This window comes from Cydia fagiglandana, chromosome Z, assembly GCF_963556715.1.
Source record: "Cydia fagiglandana chromosome Z, ilCydFagi1.1, whole genome shotgun sequence".
NCBI classification, from domain to species: domain Eukaryota; kingdom Metazoa; phylum Arthropoda; class Insecta; order Lepidoptera; family Tortricidae; genus Cydia; species Cydia fagiglandana.
The window spans coordinates 14,806,728-14,831,585 of record NC_085959.1 but is presented as its reverse complement, the minus strand read 5'-3'; the positions used below and the strand labels follow the sequence as shown (position 1 = coordinate 14,831,585).

Sequence of the window (24,858 nt, the reverse complement as noted above, 5' to 3'; positions counted from 1 at the left end):
CAGATCTGATTGAGCGTATGTATTAAGTAGGTATGTTACGGGACCCTTAATTTTGAGAGGCCCTACACGCATATGGACGGTCATTTAAGTCTGCCACGATGCTGGAGCCGGCCGTTACCGGTATAAATTGAAATCAGACTAGATACATTTAATTTTTTGCATGGTTTATATATACCTATAGGTAAATAATATTTCCGTCTCAATAATACATGATATTGTTTATAGCAGTTTTAATCATAAGGATGATTTAAGTACAATATTCTGGCTTAAACATTAATAACACATAAAATATAAATATGTATATACAAGCTGCGCTTGATGTATGCTCGTAATAGATAAACTTTCAATGACTAATAACAGTAGGTACGAAAATTGTGTGACCTTATGTCTAGTGATATGAAATGAATTAATATGTTGTACCATGCTACATTTCCACTTACTAAGGTACATTGTAAACGATCATAAGACCCAGCCAAGAACATACAGATGAATTCAGGAACTAACCCTTTTACTTAAGTACAGATCTGTAAAAAATACTTTAATCACCAATCTAAACTTATATTTTACCAAGAAGTATTTGTAATTTACTCATTGCTTCATATCTCGATTAGTTATTGTAACAGGTACATGACTCTACACTTTTAATTTTAATAAATAAGTCTAGCAATAAATCTGAAAGTAATACCCACTAACCTAAAACAGAGTTTTCTAAACTCATATAATTTAATATACAATAAATATAATTATTCCGGTTTTCACTCCCTTTATATTTTTGAGCTATCTCTACACTTTACTTAATAATAACTAATTTATTTACTCGCTGATTGAATTTAACAATAATATTGTCTAAAAAGTTTAATTAGTTACGCAGACCCATCCAATATACACATTCGCCTGCGGCTCGTCTAAATGACACGTCAGACGGGGAAGTACCTACTTATATCTTAATATACTTACTTGGGATCCATTTCAGAAACAGTACCTACCAGTCTTATCTTTACGAGTGCGTTGCCATGGCAACCTTATAATAACACAACGATGAAAACGCTGGTAATATTGTAGTACATCATTTTTCGTTCCGGAAACGAGTCAATGGAGCCCTATAAATTGTTTTTAAAACAGTACAAAACAGTTTTTACAGTTGTTTCATGTACAATGTACGTGTTTCAATTAGGTAATTCTAAATTCAATCACCTATTAATATAGGAATTTACCAAATTTGTAGCTATTCCGACAAAGAATGTAACTAACTTTCTTAAGGACCGCGTACTAAATCGGCAGTGATTTGCCGGATAGGAATACAATAGTAAACTACTTACATATTATTTCTCTATCGAAACCAGGACACAGTATCACGTTATAAGATGCCTGCTTATAAAGTGGATTCTATAGAACGGAGGTGCGAATTTAAATACTCGGCGGAAGCATGACAAATATTATGCTAGTATGCACACTAGAAGGCTTAACTTTCGAGCAGGTGGTGTGAATGGCTTGCATATATGACCAATTAAGTTTTCAAATTGTTTAAGCCAGACAGCTCAAGTTAATATTTGCGCATCAGATAAAGCATTAATAGATTATGGCATTTTTTAATCTTCCTAACCTAGTATTTTCAAAGGAACCATATGTCTACTGAATATGACGATCGTGTTGCTCTCGAGACCCCTCGATCACAATTTCTGTATACTAAAATAAATTTTAGTAAGAAAAGACACTTCTAAAATGCACTGGATTAATCTCTTGCTTACTTGAAATCTATGCAATTAGGACTACGAATCGTACCCACTACGAAAACAGTACGAAAAGTAAGTATTTATTTACCTTACTTCCCTATTTTGGCTGGTCATATATAAACAACTACACGTGCAAGAGTGACAATTCTTTTTTACAAATCTAGATGTTTACATCCTTACGCATACTATCTAATTATTAAGTAGATTCGTTTCGAATCTGTCGATTCGAAACAAGGTAGGTTCTACAATAAAGATTTTTGTAACACTCACTTTACTAGATAATATATCCGATTGTTTGTATCCCTTACAAGAATTGCATTGGATAATAACTTCATCACAGATCTGTAAATCACTTCCAGTTTATATTTTCGTATATGTTTCTGAGGTCGATTCGCACTGGCCGCACGCACAACCCATCTGTTGCGAGGTCGCCGGGGCCTGGGTGTCGAACAAGCGATGCCGGCGGGGTGGTTTCGCAATAGTTTCTCTTTCGTTTTCATAGAATAAGCCAGGCATGTCAGAGGTGATGCAGGCCATGTTCATCTCGTGTTATATGTCGGCCGGAGAGGAGAGGTCTAGACGAGAGCGGCGACGGTCGCGCGTGCCCGCCAGTTGGCCCGAGGAGGACCGTTGCAGAGACGAGGATCGAGCGCGCGCCGGCTCTGACTTTGACTTCTTCACCTTGCTGCCGCCGCTCGCTGGTTGCTTGCCTTTCAGCGATGACACCGACACAACCACGTCAGTTGATACACCGTCTTGTTCTGAAACACAATTCGTTTTTCGATTTTACACGTGTTAGTTTAGATATGTATACATATAAGTATGGTATGTTGAATGTAAGGCTGCTCCTATACTTCGTTTTTTTTAGCATTAGAAATTAGGTAAACAATCTTGATGTGTCTTTTAATTGAAAAACACATTTTAAAAATAAGTTACGGCAAATATGTAACAATTACGAATCTAATATGATCTTTTATATTCTTCTGCTTTCATAAGTAATAGTTATTGATTTTTAAAAAACGTTTTTCAATTAAAAGACATGCCAAGATCGCTTATCTTCTTTGAAGTTCTTTCTAATGCTAAAAAAAACGAACTATAGGTATACCGACCTGTTCGCTTGATGACTTCGCCCGCATTATTCAAAAAGAACTTTGGCTTCGATTCCTTAAGCGATTCCTGTGTAATTAGTAGAATAGTTTAGAACAATTACAAGTAACAATATGTATATTATGTAGATAGGTATGCAAAGAAATAAGTTTTTGACGTGTACCTTTGATTTACTAGATTTGGAAGCAGAGTCAGTGCTTCCGCGCCACCACGGTCACTGAATCTCACAGAAGCCCCTCCCGGGCTCCTTGCCGGGGGTGGAGGCTTCGCCCTCGATCGCCTCGCCCTCGGGCTTAGGCGAGCCCGTACCAGACGTTGCGCCGCTGATCAAAACAATTTTATATTTTCAGTAAAATATTTTAACAATATTTATTATTTAGGATAATTCAGATTCATCGAATGTATAGTATACTGATAGTATATTATTATTAGAGTCTTTAGGTAGTACTTACGTCATATCTACTCGCACAGTGTTATTGTTCTGTTGGTTCCGCATGGCCAGCGTAGACACCATGGGTGGCCGTTGTGGCTTGTTCGCTAACAACCTTTCGATTTCAGCCATTACTAAGGGCGTTAATTGCGGGACAATCTGTACCAAAAATGGAAACATTTAACATTAACTGGCACTCAAACGATTCTATACCTTTGGTGCCGAAGCCCCTATGACAGTTCATTTTAATATGTGGGAGCAGCTGTCATATAACACATTTGTGTTTGTTTACACGTGTATTTAACGTTGAGGTAATAAAGATTTATTAAGATAAAACACATTCATTCAATTATTTTTTATATTAAAATCAACTAAATAAGTTTAGAAGGAACTGTCATAGGGACTATCATTCGACGCGAGGTAGGTACTCGTAGTCTTAGTAGGTATTGTTTTCTCCTTTTGGCTCGACTCTAGTTAATAAGACGAAACTGGAGTTATTTTAAATATATTAGATATATGCGTGTTACCTAAACACAACCCACCTAATATATATAGACAAAACCTAAAATTATCAAAATGCGTTAATGCAAAGATACCAATCAATAGTCTGTAGGTATATAGTTGTCCGAATTCTACATAAAAAGTAGAGTCTAGTACACATTAAAACTGTTAAAAGTTACTTTATCGAGTCTCATAGCTATCGTACCTGTAACGCGTGAATGTTTTCTTTAAATTGTTCAACGCTGGTGGCGCCCAAAAGCAGGCAATTGACTGATTCATTTTTCAAGCACCACGCCACAGCCAGTTGACTCATCGAGCAATCTAAAAGAATTTATATTCATTTTAATGTATTTTAAGACACTTCCTTGGCAGTCTGATACGAGTTCAGACCGTCCATTTAGTACCAATTATTCGTTAACCAACAGTGTTACGTACTTAGTGAATTAGCGAGATTGGATAGGTCACGTAACTTGTCTCCATATGTCCGAGGTTCTTCACCTGTCACCTGCTCCTTACTACCGGAGCTTCTCATCTGGCAACAGTATTACATCACTTTAAGAAATATAAGAATAACTAGTTCCAAATTCAAAACAAAACAACTGCTGCAGAGTCTCAGGAAGATACAGCTTAAGGGCTGATTTAAGGCCGAGCCACACCGGCTTGCGTGTTCGTGACGTGCGCGTGTGCGTGCGCTAAAATGTTGGAGCCGCACACGCACACGTCACGCAAGCGGTGTGCCGATCTCTCATAAGGATCTATATACTACATCGCCGCACGCACACGCAGCCGGTGTGCACAGGCCATTAGACAGTGCGCGAACTCGTATGCGATTTTAGTTACATTGAGGTGATTGAGGACTACTGGTTACATCTAATTCAGTCAACCAATCTAATACCGCAATGTAATGAAACTCGCTTGCGAGTTCTCGCACCATGTAAATAGGCCTTAATAGAAAAAGTAGATACCTACGGTACCCTTTTAAGCGGATTCAATCAGAAATTTAGAATCTATAGGCCTTAATTTTGAGTTTTTACCACCAGGAGACAGGAATTTAATTACGATGTAGGTATATAGTAGTAGACCCTATAATGGACGTGGAACCAGTAATGGGACAAAAAAACATAATTCCTCTAAAATAAGTATCTAAAAGTTGTTTATAAACACTGTGGCTGTATGTAATCATAAATAAGAGTCCTAGAGCTGTTTCAGTTTGAAGTTTTATTGAATTTGGTTGTTTTTTAAGAAATTGGCGTTAACCTAAAAGTTGTCGTGTCACTGAAAAAAAATACCACTACGAATTCTTAACAACTTCGCTAAGAGAGGTGAGTTAATTTATTAAATTTTAATTAATTAATACTTGATGAAAACTAGAATGTGTTTTGTTAATTGCATTTACCATGAGATAAGGTATACAACACACTATGTTGTGACTCCACAGATGTAAAAAAATAGTGGTATTCGGCCCAATCCCATTATAGGAGCTGTAAAACTGCGTACCTCCTATGATGGGACAAATGACAGAATGATGCTTGCTATGCCATAATTTCATGTTTAAACAATACAGAAATAAAATGTAGTTAAGAAATATGTCAATCAGGAGGTATTCTCGGACTTCGGATAAATTAATATCGTTTTTCCAAACTTTTATTTAACTTGCCCTGTTAGTTAGTGTGGGTCCAATCTTGGTAGCTGAATTTGAGCCACTTTTCGATTTCCGATTCAGTTGAAATTTTGTGTAAGTACGTAATTAAGTATGCAAATCGGATGATAATGCAATATTATGATAACATGGACCTGATCTGACGATGGAGACAGGAGGTGGCCATGGGAACTTTATCGCATTAAACCCTAACTAATTGTGTTAGGGTATATTAGAATTGTCTCGATGGATCTAATACAATAATAATTGGCTGTGGAAAGCAAAATACATTCAGCGATAAAAGCTTATACCAAAAATTGTTTTATTTTGCCGTGATTTATTCACCATTTCAATATTTTATACTCATAGAGCAATGTCCATTATAGGGGGCCCATTACTGGATCCACGTCCATTACCGGGGGCCCATTACTGGAACTTTGGTGTCCATGACTGGAGAAAAAAAGCATAGTTTTAATTTGTTAAATATGTGGAAACTAATTGCAGTATCTTTGATACAACACGCCTAAAACATGAAAGACGGATAGGACTTTCATATTTTAACACGCTAAGCGGTAGACCATTTACATGTTTATGGGAAATATCATAAATACTCCAAATTTCCTCTTAAATGTCCCATGACTGGTGTTGTTACTATAACTCAAAACTTAAACATTTAGGCCACAGGGGCACTTTTACATGTCCAATTTTTACAGACATTACATACCTAACTAATATATAAACAATAAAATGTTAGATAATTTACTAGAGATGTATAATGTATTACCGTGGGGCCTGTAATACGAACAAATAATTAACATGTAGATTGTACCTACTACTCAAACGATGAAACTTTTGTACAGACAGTAAGTTTTAAAACTTAGGAAGTTTTTAGACTTAAGTAAAGAATGCTGCTGAAAAACGTAAAGAATGCTAATAATAGTAGGTAACTTACGTCTGGTACAGCCAGGTCCTCCTCGCACCAACTGAACGTACTGTATTTTCTGTTGAACCGCGACTTGGCGAAGAGGCCCGTGATCTCCTCGCGGCCTAGGCCTTTGCCAGTCGTTATGGCCGACCACGCCATCATTCCTGAAATACGCATACGCCTTGATGAAATAAATCTAAATTATTCATAACTACTCACATAATCAACGTACTGAGTAGGTATTTGTGTTAATTGTAGCTGTGATCCTGATCATTAATATTGTGAGTAAGTATAATAATAATGAAGACAAATAGGCCGTGAAATAAAAAAAAAACTTCATGGGATTTTAAGCCGACCACTGACTAACAGTCCGCCGGACGATATCGGCCGGTCAGTTGTTCGGAACTGTCAAATTTTTGTTCTAACTGACAGGCCGATATCGTCCGGCGGCCTGTTAGTCAGTGGTCGGCTTTATGGGCAAGTACATATACATAATTATATTGACCTCATGCACATAATACAATATTGTATTACCACGCCAGAAAACTCGTAATTTTTACCGTATTCTCATGCAATTAATTCTAAATCCGATCTAATTTCCCACCAGTTAATATTTTTTAGTTGCTACCGCTGTTATGTACCTATACGTGGTGCCTCAATGAAAGAATTTCCCTATAAAATTATTTGGATCAAAAACTTTTGTAGTCTGTGTCTCGTTTGTAAAGGTGCTAAGCTAGTAGTATTGCAGACTGTAAATTACCGCAAAATCGTCACAATAATGTCTACTCACCTACTCCTATTTTATGGTATAACTCAGGCATGTATAACTCTGGTTTCTCCCTGCAGAACATATGATATTCTGTCTGTTCTACTATTGGAGTGATACAGTTAAACTGTCTGCAATTTGTGTAGGCGTCCATTATCTAAAAGTGACAAAAGTGACAAAAATTAGTTCATCTTACGACCGTTTATGTTGAATATGAAGTTTGTTTTCATATTCATATTGTGTCTTTAACTTTCTATTCCATGCTATTCTAATTAATAGACATTAGGCACTGGTCCCACCGCGAGCTAGTAAGCTATGAGCTATCGGCTATAAACACGAACAAAAGATAAGCACTCCCTTGTAAATAAAAGAGACACGGCGATATTTATAGTTACTCGCTCAGCGGTGAGCTATAAATATAGCCGTGTCTCTTTTATTTACACGGGAGTGCTTATCTTTTGTTCGTGTTTATAGCCGATAGCTCATAGCTTACTAGCTCGCGGTGGGACCAGTGCCATAGACATTGATTGTCATGAATGATAGTATTTTATGAAACAGTTATATAACAAAGGTTCTTTAAATTCTAGGGTAGAAGTTAAGATTTACTAAAACGTATATATTGTATTGTTTGAGTACAGCTTCTAGTCATTCAATTGACAATTAGCAAAGATAAAATTGCTTGTTATAAGTACACGATTTATCTCAGTAATAACAGAAATAACAATTTTATACTGATAGGTTGAATATTTTATAAATTCAGTTCTATAAAATCATGAAAAAAGAATCATGCATGTTGTTAATCTTAATCTAGTTTTAGTGCACGCTATACATATAAGGATAGTTAGCTTTTAAAGATAGGTAAGGGTTTTAGGCACATGATAGGGAAGCACAAATGACCACGTAAGCGCACTGTTTTGTGGACTTTACTATACGATAACTTTCCAATTAGTCTTACCTCAGCCGGTGACCAACGAGCCGTACCCCAATACATGACCCATCCTTGGTTTATAACAAAATTCATAGCACGTACCAATTCTGTAAACAATAAACAGTCACTTCACGGATGTGCTCGCTATAAAAAATAAAATAAAATAAATTGAACTAACTACTAACCTTCCATCGGGCAAACAGGGTCGACCTTATGCAATAGTACCACGTCGATATATTCCACCTGTAGTCTAGCCAGCGACGCCTTGATGCTTTCGATTATATGCTTACGAGATAAACCTCTCTCATCCGACCTGTCATTACCAAACCTAATGAATAAACAGTTGGTAACACATCAACAATTAAGCAAAAAGCACATAAAAGCGAGTGTAATAAGTGATAGCAAGTCTGTTGAAGAGCTGGTTAAAGCGTTAATCACTCATCTGTACTTAAGAAATAATTCAAATCCGTGGAAGCTATTGAAACACATGACACTCGTTAGCATAGGTGACATGCAGTTGAAATAAATGCAAACAGTTACATATACCGGTACATATATAATTTTGTTGTCAATATATACATATATCGATAAATTCGTATACACCGTGTTTTTTCGCGATTTCAATATTATGTATAAAATAATTCAATAATTCTAAAAATCATCACAATCCTCGGTTAATAAATATAATTGCCATTCAGGGTGGAATGTAGCTAGCCACATGGGCACCCTTCCGCAGAGGACAAGACTGGGGGACTTATAATACCTAAGGTGGTTAATTTTACTTCGTTTTAATTTAGTTAGTTTTTATTTAATTTTATTGTATTTCGTGTGTGTACATAATTGTACATAATTTATTCAAACTTTTTAACCTATAAAGTTATAAAAAAAATGTCTAGATGCCCGAAGTAGGTAGGTATATACTTATACGTCATATACGAGGTAGGTGATTTGATATACTGAGGTTGTAATTTTTAACAATGGTTTTATAGTAAATAAAGCTCCTAACTGAAACAAATAAGTAAGTAGGTATCAATGACGAGACAATGGCACGTCATATCAATAAAATCACTTATTTATTAGCGATAATTGATTAATCTAGCTTTCTACATATCTCTAGACATTTTGTGAATGTATGTAGTACATTTTTATAAAAAACTTGTCGAAATCATTAAGTGTCCATAAATTATCGAGTAATAAATATAATGTTAATCAATTACAAACCAAATGGAGACAATTCAAATTCATTCCTAATGTTGTAAAAATAAAATAAAAAAACACGATGTATACACATAACCATATTAAGGACTAAAATAACTACACACCCAAGCCTTCCCAACGAGTAAACGGGAAAAGAATAAATTTATACATAATTATTAATCCAGTTTAAAACTACGAGTATTGATTTGCAGTTTGCAGTCCAGGTTTTGAACTAACTGTGGGTCTAATTGCATATATTATAAATTATAAACATACGAGTGCTAACTCGGGGCACCAGTATTTTATGCCTGATTTTTTTTATATCGTGATAGTGGATTTTTAATGAGCACATCTTATTTATCGATAATTCCTAGGGCGTACCCCGAGTTAGCACACGAATGATTATAAAGACCTGAGTCGTGCTCTTTTTCTTTTTATTTGCGAATTATACTTGAAAAAATATTTAGAAAAATATAATATATTACAGATTTATAATAATAAGTAAGTTCATAATATTGGACGCGTGCAGGGTGTAGCATTCCTTCGGTAGACGTTTGCCAGAAGATCAACGCAGGGACTAATATCGGTAATAGTTACTATCAATTATCTTAGTTTCAATGACTCATATTAATTAACTGGTAAGTTTCATATCCTACAAGAAGTTATTTCAAGTAGGTATCCATATTTTAAATTTTAGATTATATGCCGTGTTAGTAGAGACGGTCAACGAATTTCAGTACCATTTCACACCTTGTCACACTCACAGTAACAACAGTACATATGACGTCCCTAGTAAAATGTACGGAAATAATTTTTTTTGACTGTACCTACGTAAGAAATTGAAACAGGCAGTGTTTAGTACGTGAATTTACGCGGTTATCACATTGATGTAAAATAGCACGCCGCCGCTCATGTGTGTGAGCGAGACTTCCACAGCGTTGCAATTAAATAGCGGTGTCCCGCTAGCACACCGGAACGGCACCTTTAGGGCCTAAAGGTTGTCTTTACATTGGATGCGTACCAGTAGCACTAGCAATGAAAGCCCTAAAGTTTAGGGTTTTCAATAAGCTGCTGGGTGACAAATTAAAAGTGGTTATCAAAGAATCTGAAAGGGTGAATTCTTTAAGTTACAATTACCGATAGTGGTCCCTAGGTCGGTTGTGTCGTTATTGATAAACCAGTGGTGAATATCATCCATAAGTATTTAGACAAAGACCAATGAAAACGGAACACGTTTTATGTTTGAAAACTTCGGTACCAATCGACCCATTTTCATTGTTCTCAAGTGTAGTAGTGTAGTGTGATTGAACACTTCGTTTTAAGTACTACTATAGCCTATAGGGGGCAAGATCAAGATATTTAGAACCATATATTATATTACATACATAGGTATACAGGTACCTACTACTACTTTTAGATCACAGATGCCAACATACATTTACTTAAACAATGCAATAGGTACCGAACTGCCAAAACGTTATCTAAACATCCAACATACATCCAAACCATCATACCATACGAATACACCAGTACATGCAACACTTACTTGGTACTCCAGTAAATCTTTGTCGTTATAATAATACTCGTTCGTCTAACGTTTATTTTCTTTAATATCCTTCCCAGTTCAGCTTCGCCTTTTGCTGTCAATATAAGGTTTAAGGTAAAGTGTTATTTTAACCAACATTCCTTTTAAAAATACACACAGAAATATTGATAACATCCTGGTAAAAGTTCATTTATACGCAATCATAAATATTATTATATTGAACGACGGTTAAAAGCCAATAAATTTTTGTATTCATGAAAGTTATCCGTTTCACAATAGGTCATAAAATTAATTCCGTGTGTATACATTTTTGAGCTTGCATAACACCTCAGGTAGGTACCTAGTCGTACTTACCACAATGAGCCTCCGACAAATCGAACAGATTTATACCGTTCTCCAGAGCAGTCAATATAATGTCCTCCGCGTAATCTTCATTAAGCATAGTCCAGATGCCTACCCCAATATTGGGCACGCGCAGACCGGATTTGCCTAGGTTTTTGTACCGTAATCCAGGAGTTACCACCGAAGGCATGTTGGCGTGATTTCCCATATACGTTGACATATGCCGAGACACACTGATTTCTCCAGCTGCAAAATATTTCAGATAATTCTCATGAAGAACTTAACTTCCACATGAAATTTAATAGGATAGTTTTTTTTTAATTTACTTGCCTTGATCTAGCATCTGCTGAGAATTTGCGCTGAAATCATCCATGCAATCCAGGGATGCAATCGGAGCACGACATCTGAACAATTCAAACAAAACAACGTTAGTAAATTCTAATAGTTATGTACAAAATCACGAATTAACTACAGCTTACAGATGTACTCCATAATTCTTTTCCATCGTTTTCACGGCAATGTACCTACGAACGTGTCTTGAATTTCAGTCAGTCTCGATACTCTCGATATAAAAAGTACCGAGGCTAACTGAAGTAGCATGACCAATGGAAAACAATTATGCACTACATCTGAACATTTTTTCGTAACATTGGACGACTGTTAAAATACATAAATTGGTAATAAACCTAAATAATTGTACAGTCGCTGTTTGCAATTTAAGAAGTAAGTCGTGATTAGAACTACGCTATATGATGATTACGATATGTTTCTACTGACATTAGTTACCTAATGTTTCTAGTGCTAAAGGCAGTACTGATCTACTCCTAATCTGCCTTTAATATGTATGTAACAACTAATTTCTATATCTACGTATCTATAACGCTCTCTATGCACCATGGTACCTACATAAAATGACACGTTGCAATTATTTAAACGTACAATATAACGAAATTTTTTATAGTACATTTTACATTGTTATTATTGATTTTGAAGTTTACCGTACTTTTCATTAATTAATTTAAAAAGGGTAGGTTGTTCTATTTGTACACTTCGCGTTCGTATTGTTGTAAAATATTTTTTAAACGAAGTAAGCATACAATTGCGATACACCTGATGGAACACACACCACCCACGTCCACAACAAAGCGCATTCGCCTTAAAGGTAAAGGAAGTATAGTAGGTACTACGAGTATGGCGTTTAGAGAGCGAGTTAAGTACATTGATTTTCAATCTAATCATCTAGTTCGTACACTATTAATTAGTCGATTTGCTAATTTTATGTCATGAGAAATTGTTAAATTTACCCAAACCTACAGCACTTAGTTATGAATAGATTGGATGTTATTTCTCGCTTTTAAAAAGCTAATAAGCACTTTAGGTACGTAAGTAAAGTAGATGGCAGCCGCAAGTCGGTCACAAGAAGCTTGCAGTCACAGATAGCGAGGAGGAAGTAAGAAACGGTGTCGATGCATCAGTGCGAAGAGTACAGGAGATCACCTTACCTGTGTTGTGGTTGACAACTTCCCCAATGAACAGCATGAGTCAAGCCAAGCCATCATCTTTTATCTAAACAACAGTATCTTTTAATATCCGATAGCATTCTCTCCTTGCCTGTCTATTGAAAAATGCGCTTTAACAGTGTTTCTGATACATGGTTAAAGTGTACTATGCGACATGATTAATAGATACTGCGTTTTGGAAAGTAGGTACCTACTGGCATGCGACGATCGCGGTGCGCGATGTGGCGGAGTGCGCTGTCAGCTTTACGGGCCTTTTAGGAGAAGACATAACTTCCTATTGTATTAAATAAGTATATATTATACTTCATAAATAAATGCTTTCACGCAGTTCACACAATTTTGTAGCCCTCAAGAAAATTGACTGTTCCGTTCAGAGTACGACTTTTAAAATAAATTACACCTTTCAAAGTGCTTGATACGAACCGTACGCTCACATACAACATACCATCAAAGAGTTATTAATTGTAATAGAGAGGTAAAAATCTATGAAGAAAACGTGCTCCCTAGTTTGACAGCAGACACAAATGGGGCTGCAAGTAATGCGCCTTATAAATTGTGATCACTGAATTGTCAAAGGTCAACTTATAACAGTCAGAGTCATTGATTTAATGAACTATACATCGACATCTCGTTTATCTGTCAAATTCAATAAGTATACAATATCGTCAGGTGACAACCAAAACTCACTACCTAATTACTACCACAAGTAAGAGGCAAGCAAGAGAGAGGGCGTTGATTTTTGGTTAGTTACTATTTAGCAATGAGTGACTTTTGGTTGTTACCTAACGATATTGTCTGACTTAATAAATGTATGTACATCTCACTCAATCAATGTATCTTTAAGATTAGTTATTTGCAACGATCGGTGTAGCACTTAGTAGAGCAGCCACGCCGGAAGTTAAGCTGCTTTACAATTTTACTGTATGAATTTTTTTTTTAGTGTTTGTGCATTAACATTTCAATTTTGTTTTAAATTACAGATCTGTTTTATATAATTTTTTATCTGATAGACGGCTGTCCCATAGCAAAACCTAGTAAGTGCTTCAGACCAAATTTTACAGGAGAGCGTAAAAACATAAAATATGTCAGCCTCAAAAAATGATTTAAATTTGAATAAAAAAATGTACATGAATGGGTTGATTAGTAACTATTGCATGTATCAACATCAATATTATATAATAATATTGTATTTATACAAGTTTTATGCCCCTTACTAACTTTGAAAATGGGAGCACCGATGTTTTGTGTTACATATTCCCACTCCAATACCTAGTAAGTGCTCGTTTTAGGTGTGAACCTGGTGTGTCACTTATCAACATTGAAGACATTTCGGGGTTTTTCCTACTAGTTGCCACCAAGTTAATACCAGTGGTAACAACTGAGATTTTTTTCTAACTTTTTACCACTGTAACAACTGAAAAAAAATCCCACTAGGTATTTACCACTGAACTTTGATGATAAATACCTAGTGGGTGAGATGGTGGTAACTATTGGGAATTATTTTTATCTGTATCAGTAGCATACTGTAAAATTATAGCACATTACGCTCTTGTAATTAGGTGTTAAAATTCTGTCTGAACACTTACTAGGTTTTAATATGGTGTCGGCTCAGTGCCCCGCGCGTCTGCCATGCATGGATACCCAGTTCAAAAACCTAGTAAGCCTGCTGGATAACCAGGCTAAAACCTAGTATGTCTCAGTCCCTTATAGGGAATGCAAATCGGTTATTTATTGTATGGAAATAACCGCGGTTTCGGTTAAAAACCGATGATTTCCATACAAAAAATAACCGATTTGCATTTCCTAGTCCCTTACTAGGTTTTGATATAGGATTTGTGACTTGCTGAGTTTTACAATGGTAAACCGTCACTACATGCTACTTACTAGGTTTGGAGGTGTCAAAATCTCTGTTATTTATGCCGATTTTTGAGCAGGTGTCTTTGTAATCGGGTGAGGACTTACTAGCTGGGTCCAAATAACACAAAAAACAAATTTTGAGAAATTTGCACTTACTAGGTTTTGAAATGGGACAGCCGTAGAGTAAAATCGTTATTCAAAATATAGCGCACTGTAAACAAATTAAAATATTATTATGAATTTATGACAACACATCAACTTTTGTTTTTAGTAAGCCCCAGTTTAACCAAATATTGTCATGTGGAATGCACTAATAAGATTGAAATAATTAATATTCCTGAACTATGAATTTGAATACGCTATCAAATTTTTCTGCACAGGAATCCTACAAGAAAATGTAACCAAAGCTCGAACAGTGCTTTAGCTCCCGCGATCGTAATGAAAACGAGGCAAAGGAAACATTAGCATCAACGTTTGCCGTCCCAATCCAATATCAGCCGTTACGTGCGCTCATTAGGCATGCGGCAGGCGAAAATTGCATTACCTTTACCTAGTTGCACTGTAAACGTTGTAGCCCGGAAAAGGCTAGTGACTGAATCGATTGCATAAATGCACAAAAGAAAATTCGTCGTGTGTCGTAAAATGAGTCGGTAAACAAATGATGTTGTGTTTGTATTGCCTTGTGCAACTGGCCGGTTTATCCGCTACACACTGACGAGATTTCTTGTTAGGTGTGTGTCGGAAGGGTATGTCTTCTCCCTTGGTGGGCAGCGTCGTGTCGTCGGTGTCGGTGTGGAGTTACCGATAGATGGTGGGCATGTGGCTGGAGTCCACGGAGGCGCTGTCGGGCGCGCCGAGCGGCGTGTGCGGCGTGCAGCTCGACTCGCTGCGCGACATCTGCGAGCCTTCCTTGCCGCCGCCGCCGTCCGCCCCCTTGTACTGCATCTCGTGCCGCCTCATTCTGCTCCTACGCTTAGCAACAGCATCTCAACACCCTACAAACGTCTTATCTGTAATGAAACGTCATACGACTTCCACGGCAGCCTCGAACCGACCCTCGCATAGGACGTAGTGGGCACGATTTCGTAACACTCAAGGATAGTAAGGTAAACATAGAGAAGCATGCATGCCCTACCGCTAACATCTAACGCTAGTCCGCTAAGGGTACACGAATTCGAGTGACGTCACATCGTTTACATCTAAGCACTCTCAAAATCCACAATTAAGATCATGAAGTAGGAAAAGTAGGTATTAAGTTATTAGTGGTTGACACGTAAGGGTTCAATCGGTGGGTCACAGTGGGTGCACTCACCGGAGCAGCGGTTGGTGGTCTACGTACTGAACATTAGTTATTGCTGCGACGAGCCGTCGGGCAGCGGTCTGACTGTATTGCGGCGCGGGGAGGGCGCGGGTCGCGCGGGGCAGGGCACAACCCCTGCGCTCTGCGAGCTCTACCCTCCGCACATGCGCGCACTGTCTCACCGACACTCGGTAAAAGACGCGCGCAAACTTACCAACAACGGCATATACAGCCTTTGTCACTTGCAAGATAACCCGCTTTACTGACCCATTTCGACATTTGGCCCGGATTACAACACTCGCATTATTATTTTTTCGCATAAATCTGCGCAAATATCGCATCTTACATTAACTTGCAAAGCAGAATGCTGACGTATAGATTAAATTACTAATAACTTACAGGCATAAATGAATAACAATTACATATTTGCTTCAAAAGGTTCGTAACAATAACAACTGATTGCCCTTTAACTATTTATTAGTTACAGTACTAAGGTTAGACCAAAAAAAGTCTGCAACGATTTTGATAGCCGACGCAGTGTAACTGTTATTTATATTACGTCACGTTACGTCTATGAAATATTGAAGTTTGACGTTTAATATAATATTAGCACTGCGTGAGCTATCAAAATCGCTGCAGACTGTTCTTGGTCTACTATTAGAACTTGCTCACCAAAGTTAATTACTACTTATATCAAAACCATTGTACGTTATAATGTAATTAAAATTTATCCATATACCACCTACGGATGGCAAATTAGGTTACAGGCGAACAGTGTTAATGCAATTATGAATTCACACCATGAATGCCAATTGGTTCAGCAACAGAAGTCGGCTAAGTGCAAAATACAGTCACCTGCGAACATACCTGATAGGTACTCATGATAGTAAGGGTTTCTGTTAGGTACTGATATGATTATATCCCACAGAAATATGGTTAACTTGGCCAGTGTGTGCCTACTAAATACTTATTTACAAAAAAATATATACATACATATAACTGGCCGGTAAAGCTGGAAACAAATTATCGGACGCGGCTGACGGACGCGGCTGACGGGCGCGACCTTCGAGCAACACGGAAGGGAGGCGGCATTCGCACTATTTCCCCTCTGCCGAGGTACAAGATTAGCGCGTCAATATAATCTAGCGCGGGTAATAAAACTAGTTGCACTTGGATATTCCACTAGACCGAGTCCAGACGCGCGCGTGAACACTGCTGCACAAAAATGCCTGTTTTCTCGGTTTTTTGTTGTAAAAAGAGGTCGGGGACATCAAATTTACAAAAAGAAAGTGTTACATTTCACATGTAATATTTTTTTTTACATATCATACGTTAAATTACATTTAAATACAATTATTATATTTTAGTCTCAAGTAATTGTTGGATTTATCGATTTTGCTCGCTCAGTACAAATTGCGGATCGGTCGAGCGACAAATCCGACTTCTCATCTTTCAGAATACAATGACATACTTCAACGAAAATGTGTTAGTGTGCGTGTTGTGACACTAGTCGCTTGTCCGTACACAAAAAGAGAACGAGGTTTGCAAGATTTGTCTTTGACGTGTGTCATTTTCTATGTATTTGTGTCGTCATTACAGAGGGCCTACCGCGAACCACGTTCGACGTGTTGCCTCCCTGTCACACTTACGTATGAATTTACAAGTGCCATAGAGAGGCAACACGTCGAACGTGGTTCGCGGTAGGGCCTCTGATTGGATTTTGTATGTAAGTGTGTGAGAAGTGCGACTGTGTGCACCTTCCCCCCGCGAAAAATGGCAGAAAGATTTGTACTGTGAGATATCGCTTGGGCCCCTCCCTTCCGACGTGTCGGAAGCCGGTGTTGCTCGAAGGGCGCGACATAAAAGTGTGCACAGTGGTCGGGACGTGGCTTTCGGCTGACAGGAACATCCAGCGCGCCAGATTGGGTAAAGGCACCAGTAGTCAGCCTTATAACGACTTTTTTAAGTTTGAACGTTCGGCATTTCTACAGGATTAGTCGGATAATTAAACTAATGACATAGTTAGATCAATTGTTTATCATAATTTTAAACCAAAATATTAAAAAAAATAACAATCATCTTTATAATATCTATAATTAACTTTAAACAAAAAGTGGCACTTTTCTCCAGTAGTCAGCCTCCAAAATCCAGTAAGCAGCCTCTATATACCCAGTACTCAGCCTTTATAATATTCATAATAATTTGATCAAAATCACTTATATTTATATCATAACCAACAATATGATTATCATTATTTTTTCTTATGAGTACATACAATTCTTATGACACGAAATTTGTTAGTTATGTACTATGTAAGTACACTAAAAACTTGTCAAGCGGACCCCAGGCTCCCATGAGCCGTGGCAAAAATGCCGGGATAACGCGAGGAAGAAGGTACCTATTCGGTAAAAAATAATGAAACGATTCTATGCAGATCTAATTATCATTAATAAACAAAGTCATATACCTACCACGAAAAAGCAAAATGAAAGTTATGTATAGTTAACGTCATTAATATGTATACATTTTTGAACCTTATTTCAATGAGATAGGGTTTAAAAATGTGAACATATTTTTGGCGGCGACGTACCAAGCAACGTCAATGGCTGAGTATTGGATCCGCGAAGTGAAGTGAAGAAGTTCCAGTGGTCAGCCGCATTATAACGTAATTTCAAATGCGGCTGACTACTAGATTTTACTTAAAATTGACTAGGGCATGCCTAACTAAATTTGAAAATATAAATTTAACGGTCCTAACGGTCGTGTTGGCTCGAAAATAATAAAATAAACGAATAACCCAAAGGTCAGCCGCGGGGGGCTGTACACTGGATTTTTTGGAAAAAAGTGTTATCCAGTGGCCAGCCCCCTCAATTTATAAGTGAAATATAGATATTTTCAACAAAACATAATCCAATTTAATAGATAAACTAATAAACAAACCAATCACTAACAAAAATAATAACTTACAACATTAAAACATAGTTTTTCTTGCCTGTTAAGAGAACACCACGTGCAGTAAAAAATATGGCGGACATGTCACTTTTGCACTCGTCGACAAACAGCACCTGTATGAACGAGTATATTTCTTCCCCCCGTTCCCTCACCGCACCTGTCGTGTGACGTATTAACCAATAAGGAATCAAAGCTCCTATTTGAGTACTCGCGATTTGTTTAAACGAATATACCAGATATTTATGACCAATAAACCACTCAAAAGGCTGACCACTGGTCCCTGGCTGGCCACTGGTGCTGTTACCCTTTCTGTCGGATGTCCGAAGGCTCAAGGTCACGTCCACGGCTTACCTCCGATAGTTTGCACAGTTCAGTGTATATTCATTATCTAGATAGGTGTAAGTCGCGGCTGTGAGCCGCGTCCGTCAGCCGCGTCCGATAATTTGTTTCCAGCTTAACATGTCGTAAAAGTAAAATGATTATAAAAAAGTAGCGAGAGCCTATAGTTCGTTATTTTTAGCATTAGAAAGAACTTGCAAGAAGGTAAGCGATCTTGACATGTCTTTTAATTGAAAAACGCTTTTTAAAAACCAAAAACTATTACTTATGAAAGCAGAAGAATAAAAATGTTCGTATTAGATTCATAATTGTTACATATTTGCCGTAACTTATTTTAAAAATGTGTTTTTCAATTAAAAGACACATCAAGATTGTTTACCTTTTTTCTAATGCTAAAAAAAACGAGGTATAGGAGGGCAGTGTTCGGCGGGACGTGTAGCGTAGTCAGCGTAGAGCGTCCACTCATTTATCTCACTTACATACCCAGCTTACCCGGCGGGAGCATACGCGTCACATCACAACTTATTCGGCGCTGTAGTTACTGTATATCTACATGTATTATATATAAGAGAAGAATACGAGTATATACAGCCGGCCTAGCCAAGGTTACAATCGCTATCGCTTCGACAACGAAAAGCATTATGTCTCTCTATCACTCTTCCATATTAGCGCGACAGTGACAGTTGCGTTTCGATCGCTACGGAGCGTAAGCGATTGGCATCTTGGCTACGCGGCAGGTTCACTTGCCCTGGACATGACGGAGCTCGATCCCTGTCGATTCGCATTTGACAGACGTCGCTTGCCGAGGACCGCCAGGCGCGAGCGTCCGCGCTTGCCTCGCACACTGACGCTTCGCAGCACACGTCACTGTCTATAGAGTCATCTACGGAACATTCGATATATCAGAAAAATATTTTCTGAACATTGATACCTATATATTGGTATGAACAATTATTTGGTCGATAAATTTTACAATTCCCGTAAAAGGGTCAAACACGAACCTTTAAGTTTGCGTTGTCGCGCGCGCCTCCATACTTGAAGTCGTGCTAACGCAAGTCATGCTAAGAGGTCATAGGATACTAACCTCTAGTTCCTAGGCGGGATAGGTTGATCCAGTTGTCACATTCCGTGATGCTTTGTATAGAGTGAGGCGTGGCCAACTGTGCACTGCACGCCTTTTTCAGCATATTCTGCGCAATAATATTCTGTGAAAGAAACTACAATGCTCAAACCCTATCCAGTTTCCGTCGTTATTTATTTAGAATCAATGAGTCAACAACACCTAAACCTTCCTGAAGAATCACTCTATTGATAGGTGAAAACTGTATGAGAATCCGTTTAGTAGTTTTTGAGCTAATCGTGAACATACATACAGACATACACGACGGGGGCTTCGTATTACAAGATGTATAGATGACGTTAAGATATGTGGAATAAAAAGACTTTGTTATGCTTAAGGCTATCAGCCTATCACAATAAATAAAATGAAATAAGAAAATAGACTCTGGGCTCCAACTAAGTACGAGTAGCTGATGCAGGTTTTAACACAAGGATGAAAGAGAAAGAAGGACCCGCACAGATCTAGAATGACACTTACGCTGTTACGTTTAAATATAATTAAAATGCGCAAGAGGGAAGCCATCACGAATATGAATATTTCATATTTAAAAGCGCGAAAAAGGCAGAAACGGCTGCTTGAATGTAGGTAAGCGTCGTAAGGCTAGCGGACTGGAAAATACGAAAAACTGTATTCAGGAAATACAAAAGAAAATAACTTACGCATAAGTATACTTACATTGACTTACCTACATATTATTTCTGAATGACACTTAGGATGACTCACGTTAGACCGGGCTGTGGCCGGACCGGAGCTTCCGGGGCATTCCATGAAATCATCGTCTACCGTTTGTCCCGTACAAACGCGAATTTCCTGAAGATTTGCAGGTATAAGAGTTTCTTTTTTATGACAAATAGTCAAAAATATGCACAGAAAAATAATCGATTGCTTTAAATGCCGAAAAAAAAGTTGCGACACAGGAAATAAAATGCGTTTGTACGGGACAGCCCGTGGAATGCTCCTTCCGGAGTTTTGTTTTCTATGGAGAGCACCACGTGATCATCGATCAGCCGTAATAGAAAATGACATGTCGGATGCCTCGGCCCGGGCACGACCCGGTCTAGCGTGAGCCATCCTTATTAACCACACTTGTGATACTTAGCACAGACAATCTTATACATTCTAGATCTATGCATCACTCCCAATAATGAAGTTCAGAGTTAGCAAGAAACACACCCACAGGGTACTCACTCTGTAATGGGTGTCCGGTATGGACGGCCTACTATGACGCCACCTGGTCGCCATGCGAGGCAGCTCACACAGGCCGTGGTGCGACCACGATGTGTTCATGCCTCGCACCGCCCCTGCCGCGTCGGCGATCTAAATAATTAATCCTTAACACATACATTACTAAAAGCAAGACTGCAAGGGTAGACGCAGCCCTTACATTGATAAGCAGGTGCTCATTTTAATGAAATGAATAGGGGTTGTACACAAATCACGCGAGGTGTTTTCGGCTCCTTTTTGATGATGTTCAACGAAACCGAGAAAAAGTAGATAGGTATTTTTTCTTAGTTTCGTTCACTGTAGAAAATACACGTGAGGTTTCCTTATACCCCCCTTCCCCAACGTGATCTGACCCCCACTCCCCTCTCGAACCTCGCGTGATTTGTGCACAAGCCCATACGAGTGATACTAAACATTTAAAGCTTTACAACTACTTAAAACAGCCCTTATTACTTCATGTTTAAGGCATTAGCTCATTTTTTCCTATGGTGCAAATACATATTTAGGAAATCGAAAAGGATAGCGGAAAACAGCTGACCTCCCTCTTTTGTTCGGCCTCAGCTTCAATGGCCCGCTGGTGCAGTAGCTCTATGTCCAGCTTCCGGTCCTCCTCAGCCTCCCGTGCTTGGCATTCCTTTTCCTGATTTAACAAAAGGTTAAGTAACTTAAAAAACCGTCATCAATAAACGTACTTAAAACAAAATTGTATTTTTTTTATGCGCCAGAGACAGATATGTTTGAAGTCGGTGCATACCCGATCTTATACAAACACAACGTCGAACTGATTGACAAACCTGGCGCGGTTACGATAAGAAAGAAAGACGCGGAATGTATGAAATTTTGCATTTGATTAACCTTCTGCATTTGACGTTCGTGTTCAATCTTCTGCTGCTCCAATTCCTCTTCTGGTATTGGCGGAGTCTCATCACCGCTAGATGTATGCTTCGCCCCTGGAAAAGGAAAATATTTTATAATACGAAGCATTATTAAAAACCCAGAATAAACAACCGGCCTATATTATAATAAGTGCCTAGGTACTTAACTAAAATAACTTAACCTAACCTAAACAAAATGGTAATATGGGCTTGCTATGGGATTATCGGGACGCTGTGGAACTATGTCAAAGTCACCAAATGAGGTTGGGTAGTACGAAAAATACATTAGGCATATAACACATGACAATCAGGAAAACATACCTAGATATAGTATGGTAGAGTCGGACTAAGATAACTCTTACTCTTTATTTTGAACATGTATTTAAACTTCTCCTTTTTATGGAAAGAACGCTCATTTGATTGTATCTAATAAGGCTTTTTTACATCGTAAGTATGAAAGTATAGAAACCTTCCATAATGCGTGGCCAGACACGCACTTGGCCGGTTTTTTATTTGATTGAATGAATACTTTTGGAAATAATAGCTTGGAAAGTCCAAAATAATGAATTATGTTTCTCGTTTAATTACACGAGTTGACCGAAAGAAAACATCGAAACCAACATCTAAACCTATTCTTACCGGTAGGCGGATGATAAGAAATCCAAAATTGGTGAGCCAGTTTTACACACTTGTCCCACGAATAGTTGACACCAAAATTTTCTGCAGTGGCTCTATGGTCAATCCACGGAGTTGACTGAATCGGGTATCTATAAACCGTGAGAATTTATTCATAGATGTTTATTTTCATGGTTGTGTGCAGTGAAGTTCTATATGAAACTGTTTTGGCAACGGTCCAAAACGCGTCGCAGCCGAAATCTTACGATCGAGGCAAAGTAACCGAATGTTAGATTCAAGGACAAACATCGGGTATTAAACATAGGTACCTGTGAGTTGCGTAAAATTTGATTTTGTTAAAACTTTACTGGGTACAAAATCAGGTCAACCTGCCCGGTCTAGTGACAACCTTCTAGTTCGAATGGCGGTCACGGCACTGACACTCTGTTCTGTTGTGTAGACGTGAAGGTAAAAGGGGTGTTACCTAGTAGTTATAATAAAATTTACTTACTTACACATTACCTACTTCATGTACAGTCAACGGTAAAAATATGGGCGTACAAATCATTTCAAAAATATGTCCCATAACTCTTATGTCAGTGAATTAAGAATTATGGGACATATTTTTGAGTAAGTTGTCTACACCCATATTTTTACCGTTGACTGTACTTACTAGCTGCTAGGTTTTATGATGATGACCAGAGACAAATGGGAATGATTTATTTTTAACCACCTCTTCCCACCCTGTGCCGACTGTGCCCGGCGGAGAGCGGGCACAAATGGGAATACCTACATCCTAAATCCGGTATTCAACATTTTGAATAGATATATAATATAAACTAAACTAGCATTAAATATAACTAATGTAGGTACTTAAAAATTAAATAAAACGAATACTAAAAGATAAGTATACTAAAAGATACTTAAGTATACGAGTTATAAAAGATTACCCTTTATTAAAGATGCGGCATTGACCCCATAAAGGATAAATAAGTCTGTCAAGCCATTTTTCCGTCAGTAGGAAAAAAAGTGCCTAAGCGCGAAGTGTATCGATCAATAAAAATTTGAAAAGCGCCTTTTTCTACTGACAGTTCTGGGCGTGGCTTCAGATCTTTGCTTCGGATCCTGGCCAAAGATCAATCGAAGCTAAAATTGTATAATGTATAGAAGCCCTTAATTGTGCTGTGCGTTAGAGCGAGAGAAAGATATAGACGGTCAAGAAAATCTTGTCAGTAGAAAAGGGCGCGAAATTCAAATTTTCTATGAGACGATATCCCTTCGCGCCTACATTTTTCAAATTTGCCGCCTTTTTCTACTGACAAAATCTGCTTGACCAGCTATATAACAGTATCCTCCTCAGTCGTTCACTCTTGACAGAGTGGTCGTGGTTGTATGATGAGACGTATCTATTGTGGATAACGCAGCCCTCGCAATGTGCCTCCATTTGCCACGGTCTTCGGCGTTACGGGAACATTGGACTATGGTGGTTTGTGTCGCAGATTTTATCAGGTCTGTCCAGCGCGTAGGTGACCGACCTCGTGACCGCTTGCCTTCAACTCGTCCCTGGACAACGAGACGTTCCATGGAGTTTTGGTTTCGTGTAACGTGCCCGAAGTATTTGAGGATTCGTATTTGAACAGTCGACGATAATCTCTCCTTCACTTTGAGTTCTTCCAAGATCGAAACATTGGTCCGAAACGCAGTCCAAGGAATACGCAGTAGTCTCCGCCAGCACCACATTTCGAGTGCGTCAATTTTGCGTCGGTCTTTCAGACGCACCGTCCACGTTTCTGCGCCATAAAGAAATATTGGGAAGACTAAAGCTTCTCATCAGGCGGACTTTCGTGGTTTTAGTGATGTTGCGGTTGCGCCAGACTCTGTTCAGCTTGTCAACGGCAGATCTTGTGATAGCACATCTCCTGCGGATCTCGTCCTCGCACCC

General features: G+C 38.2%; 1 protein-coding gene across 5 annotated transcripts; it reads right to left on the bottom strand.

Annotated features, from left to right (window-relative positions):
• Positions 1-215: 215 nt before the first annotated feature.
• Positions 216-23,072, bottom strand: LOC134678922 (voltage-gated potassium channel subunit beta-2). Of its 5 annotated transcripts, XM_063537675.1 has the most exons (19): positions 22,941-23,072; positions 22,282-22,376; positions 21,965-22,066; positions 21,391-21,519; positions 20,167-20,287; positions 19,830-19,965; positions 11,445-11,518; positions 11,127-11,360; positions 10,773-10,866; positions 8,215-8,357; positions 8,057-8,136; positions 7,126-7,258; positions 6,363-6,499; positions 4,207-4,303; positions 3,977-4,092; positions 3,293-3,429; positions 3,004-3,163; positions 2,843-2,909; positions 216-2,494 (listed from the first exon to the last, which is right to left on the bottom strand). In XM_063537675.1, exons 2-17 carry the CDS (start codon positions 22,288-22,290, stop codon positions 3,055-3,057), a joined length of 1,851 nt encoding a protein of 616 aa, XP_063393745.1. In that variant the 5' UTR covers positions 22,291-22,376; positions 22,941-23,072; the 3' UTR covers positions 216-2,494; positions 2,843-2,909; positions 3,004-3,054. The 5 variants fall into 5 exon arrangements, with proteins under 5 accessions (XP_063393745.1, XP_063393740.1, XP_063393741.1 ...); XM_063537670.1 differs by lacking the exons at positions 19,830-19,965; positions 20,167-20,287; positions 21,391-21,519; ... (1 more) ...; positions 22,282-22,376; positions 22,941-23,072 and adding exons at positions 8,478-8,504; positions 15,294-15,486; positions 15,804-15,889 and having other exon boundaries at positions 8,215-8,342; XM_063537671.1 differs by lacking the exons at positions 19,830-19,965; positions 20,167-20,287; positions 21,391-21,519; ... (1 more) ...; positions 22,282-22,376; positions 22,941-23,072 and adding exons at positions 8,478-8,504; positions 15,294-15,501; positions 15,804-15,854 and having other exon boundaries at positions 8,215-8,342.
• Between the last annotated feature and the right edge of the window lie 1,786 nt (positions 23,073-24,858).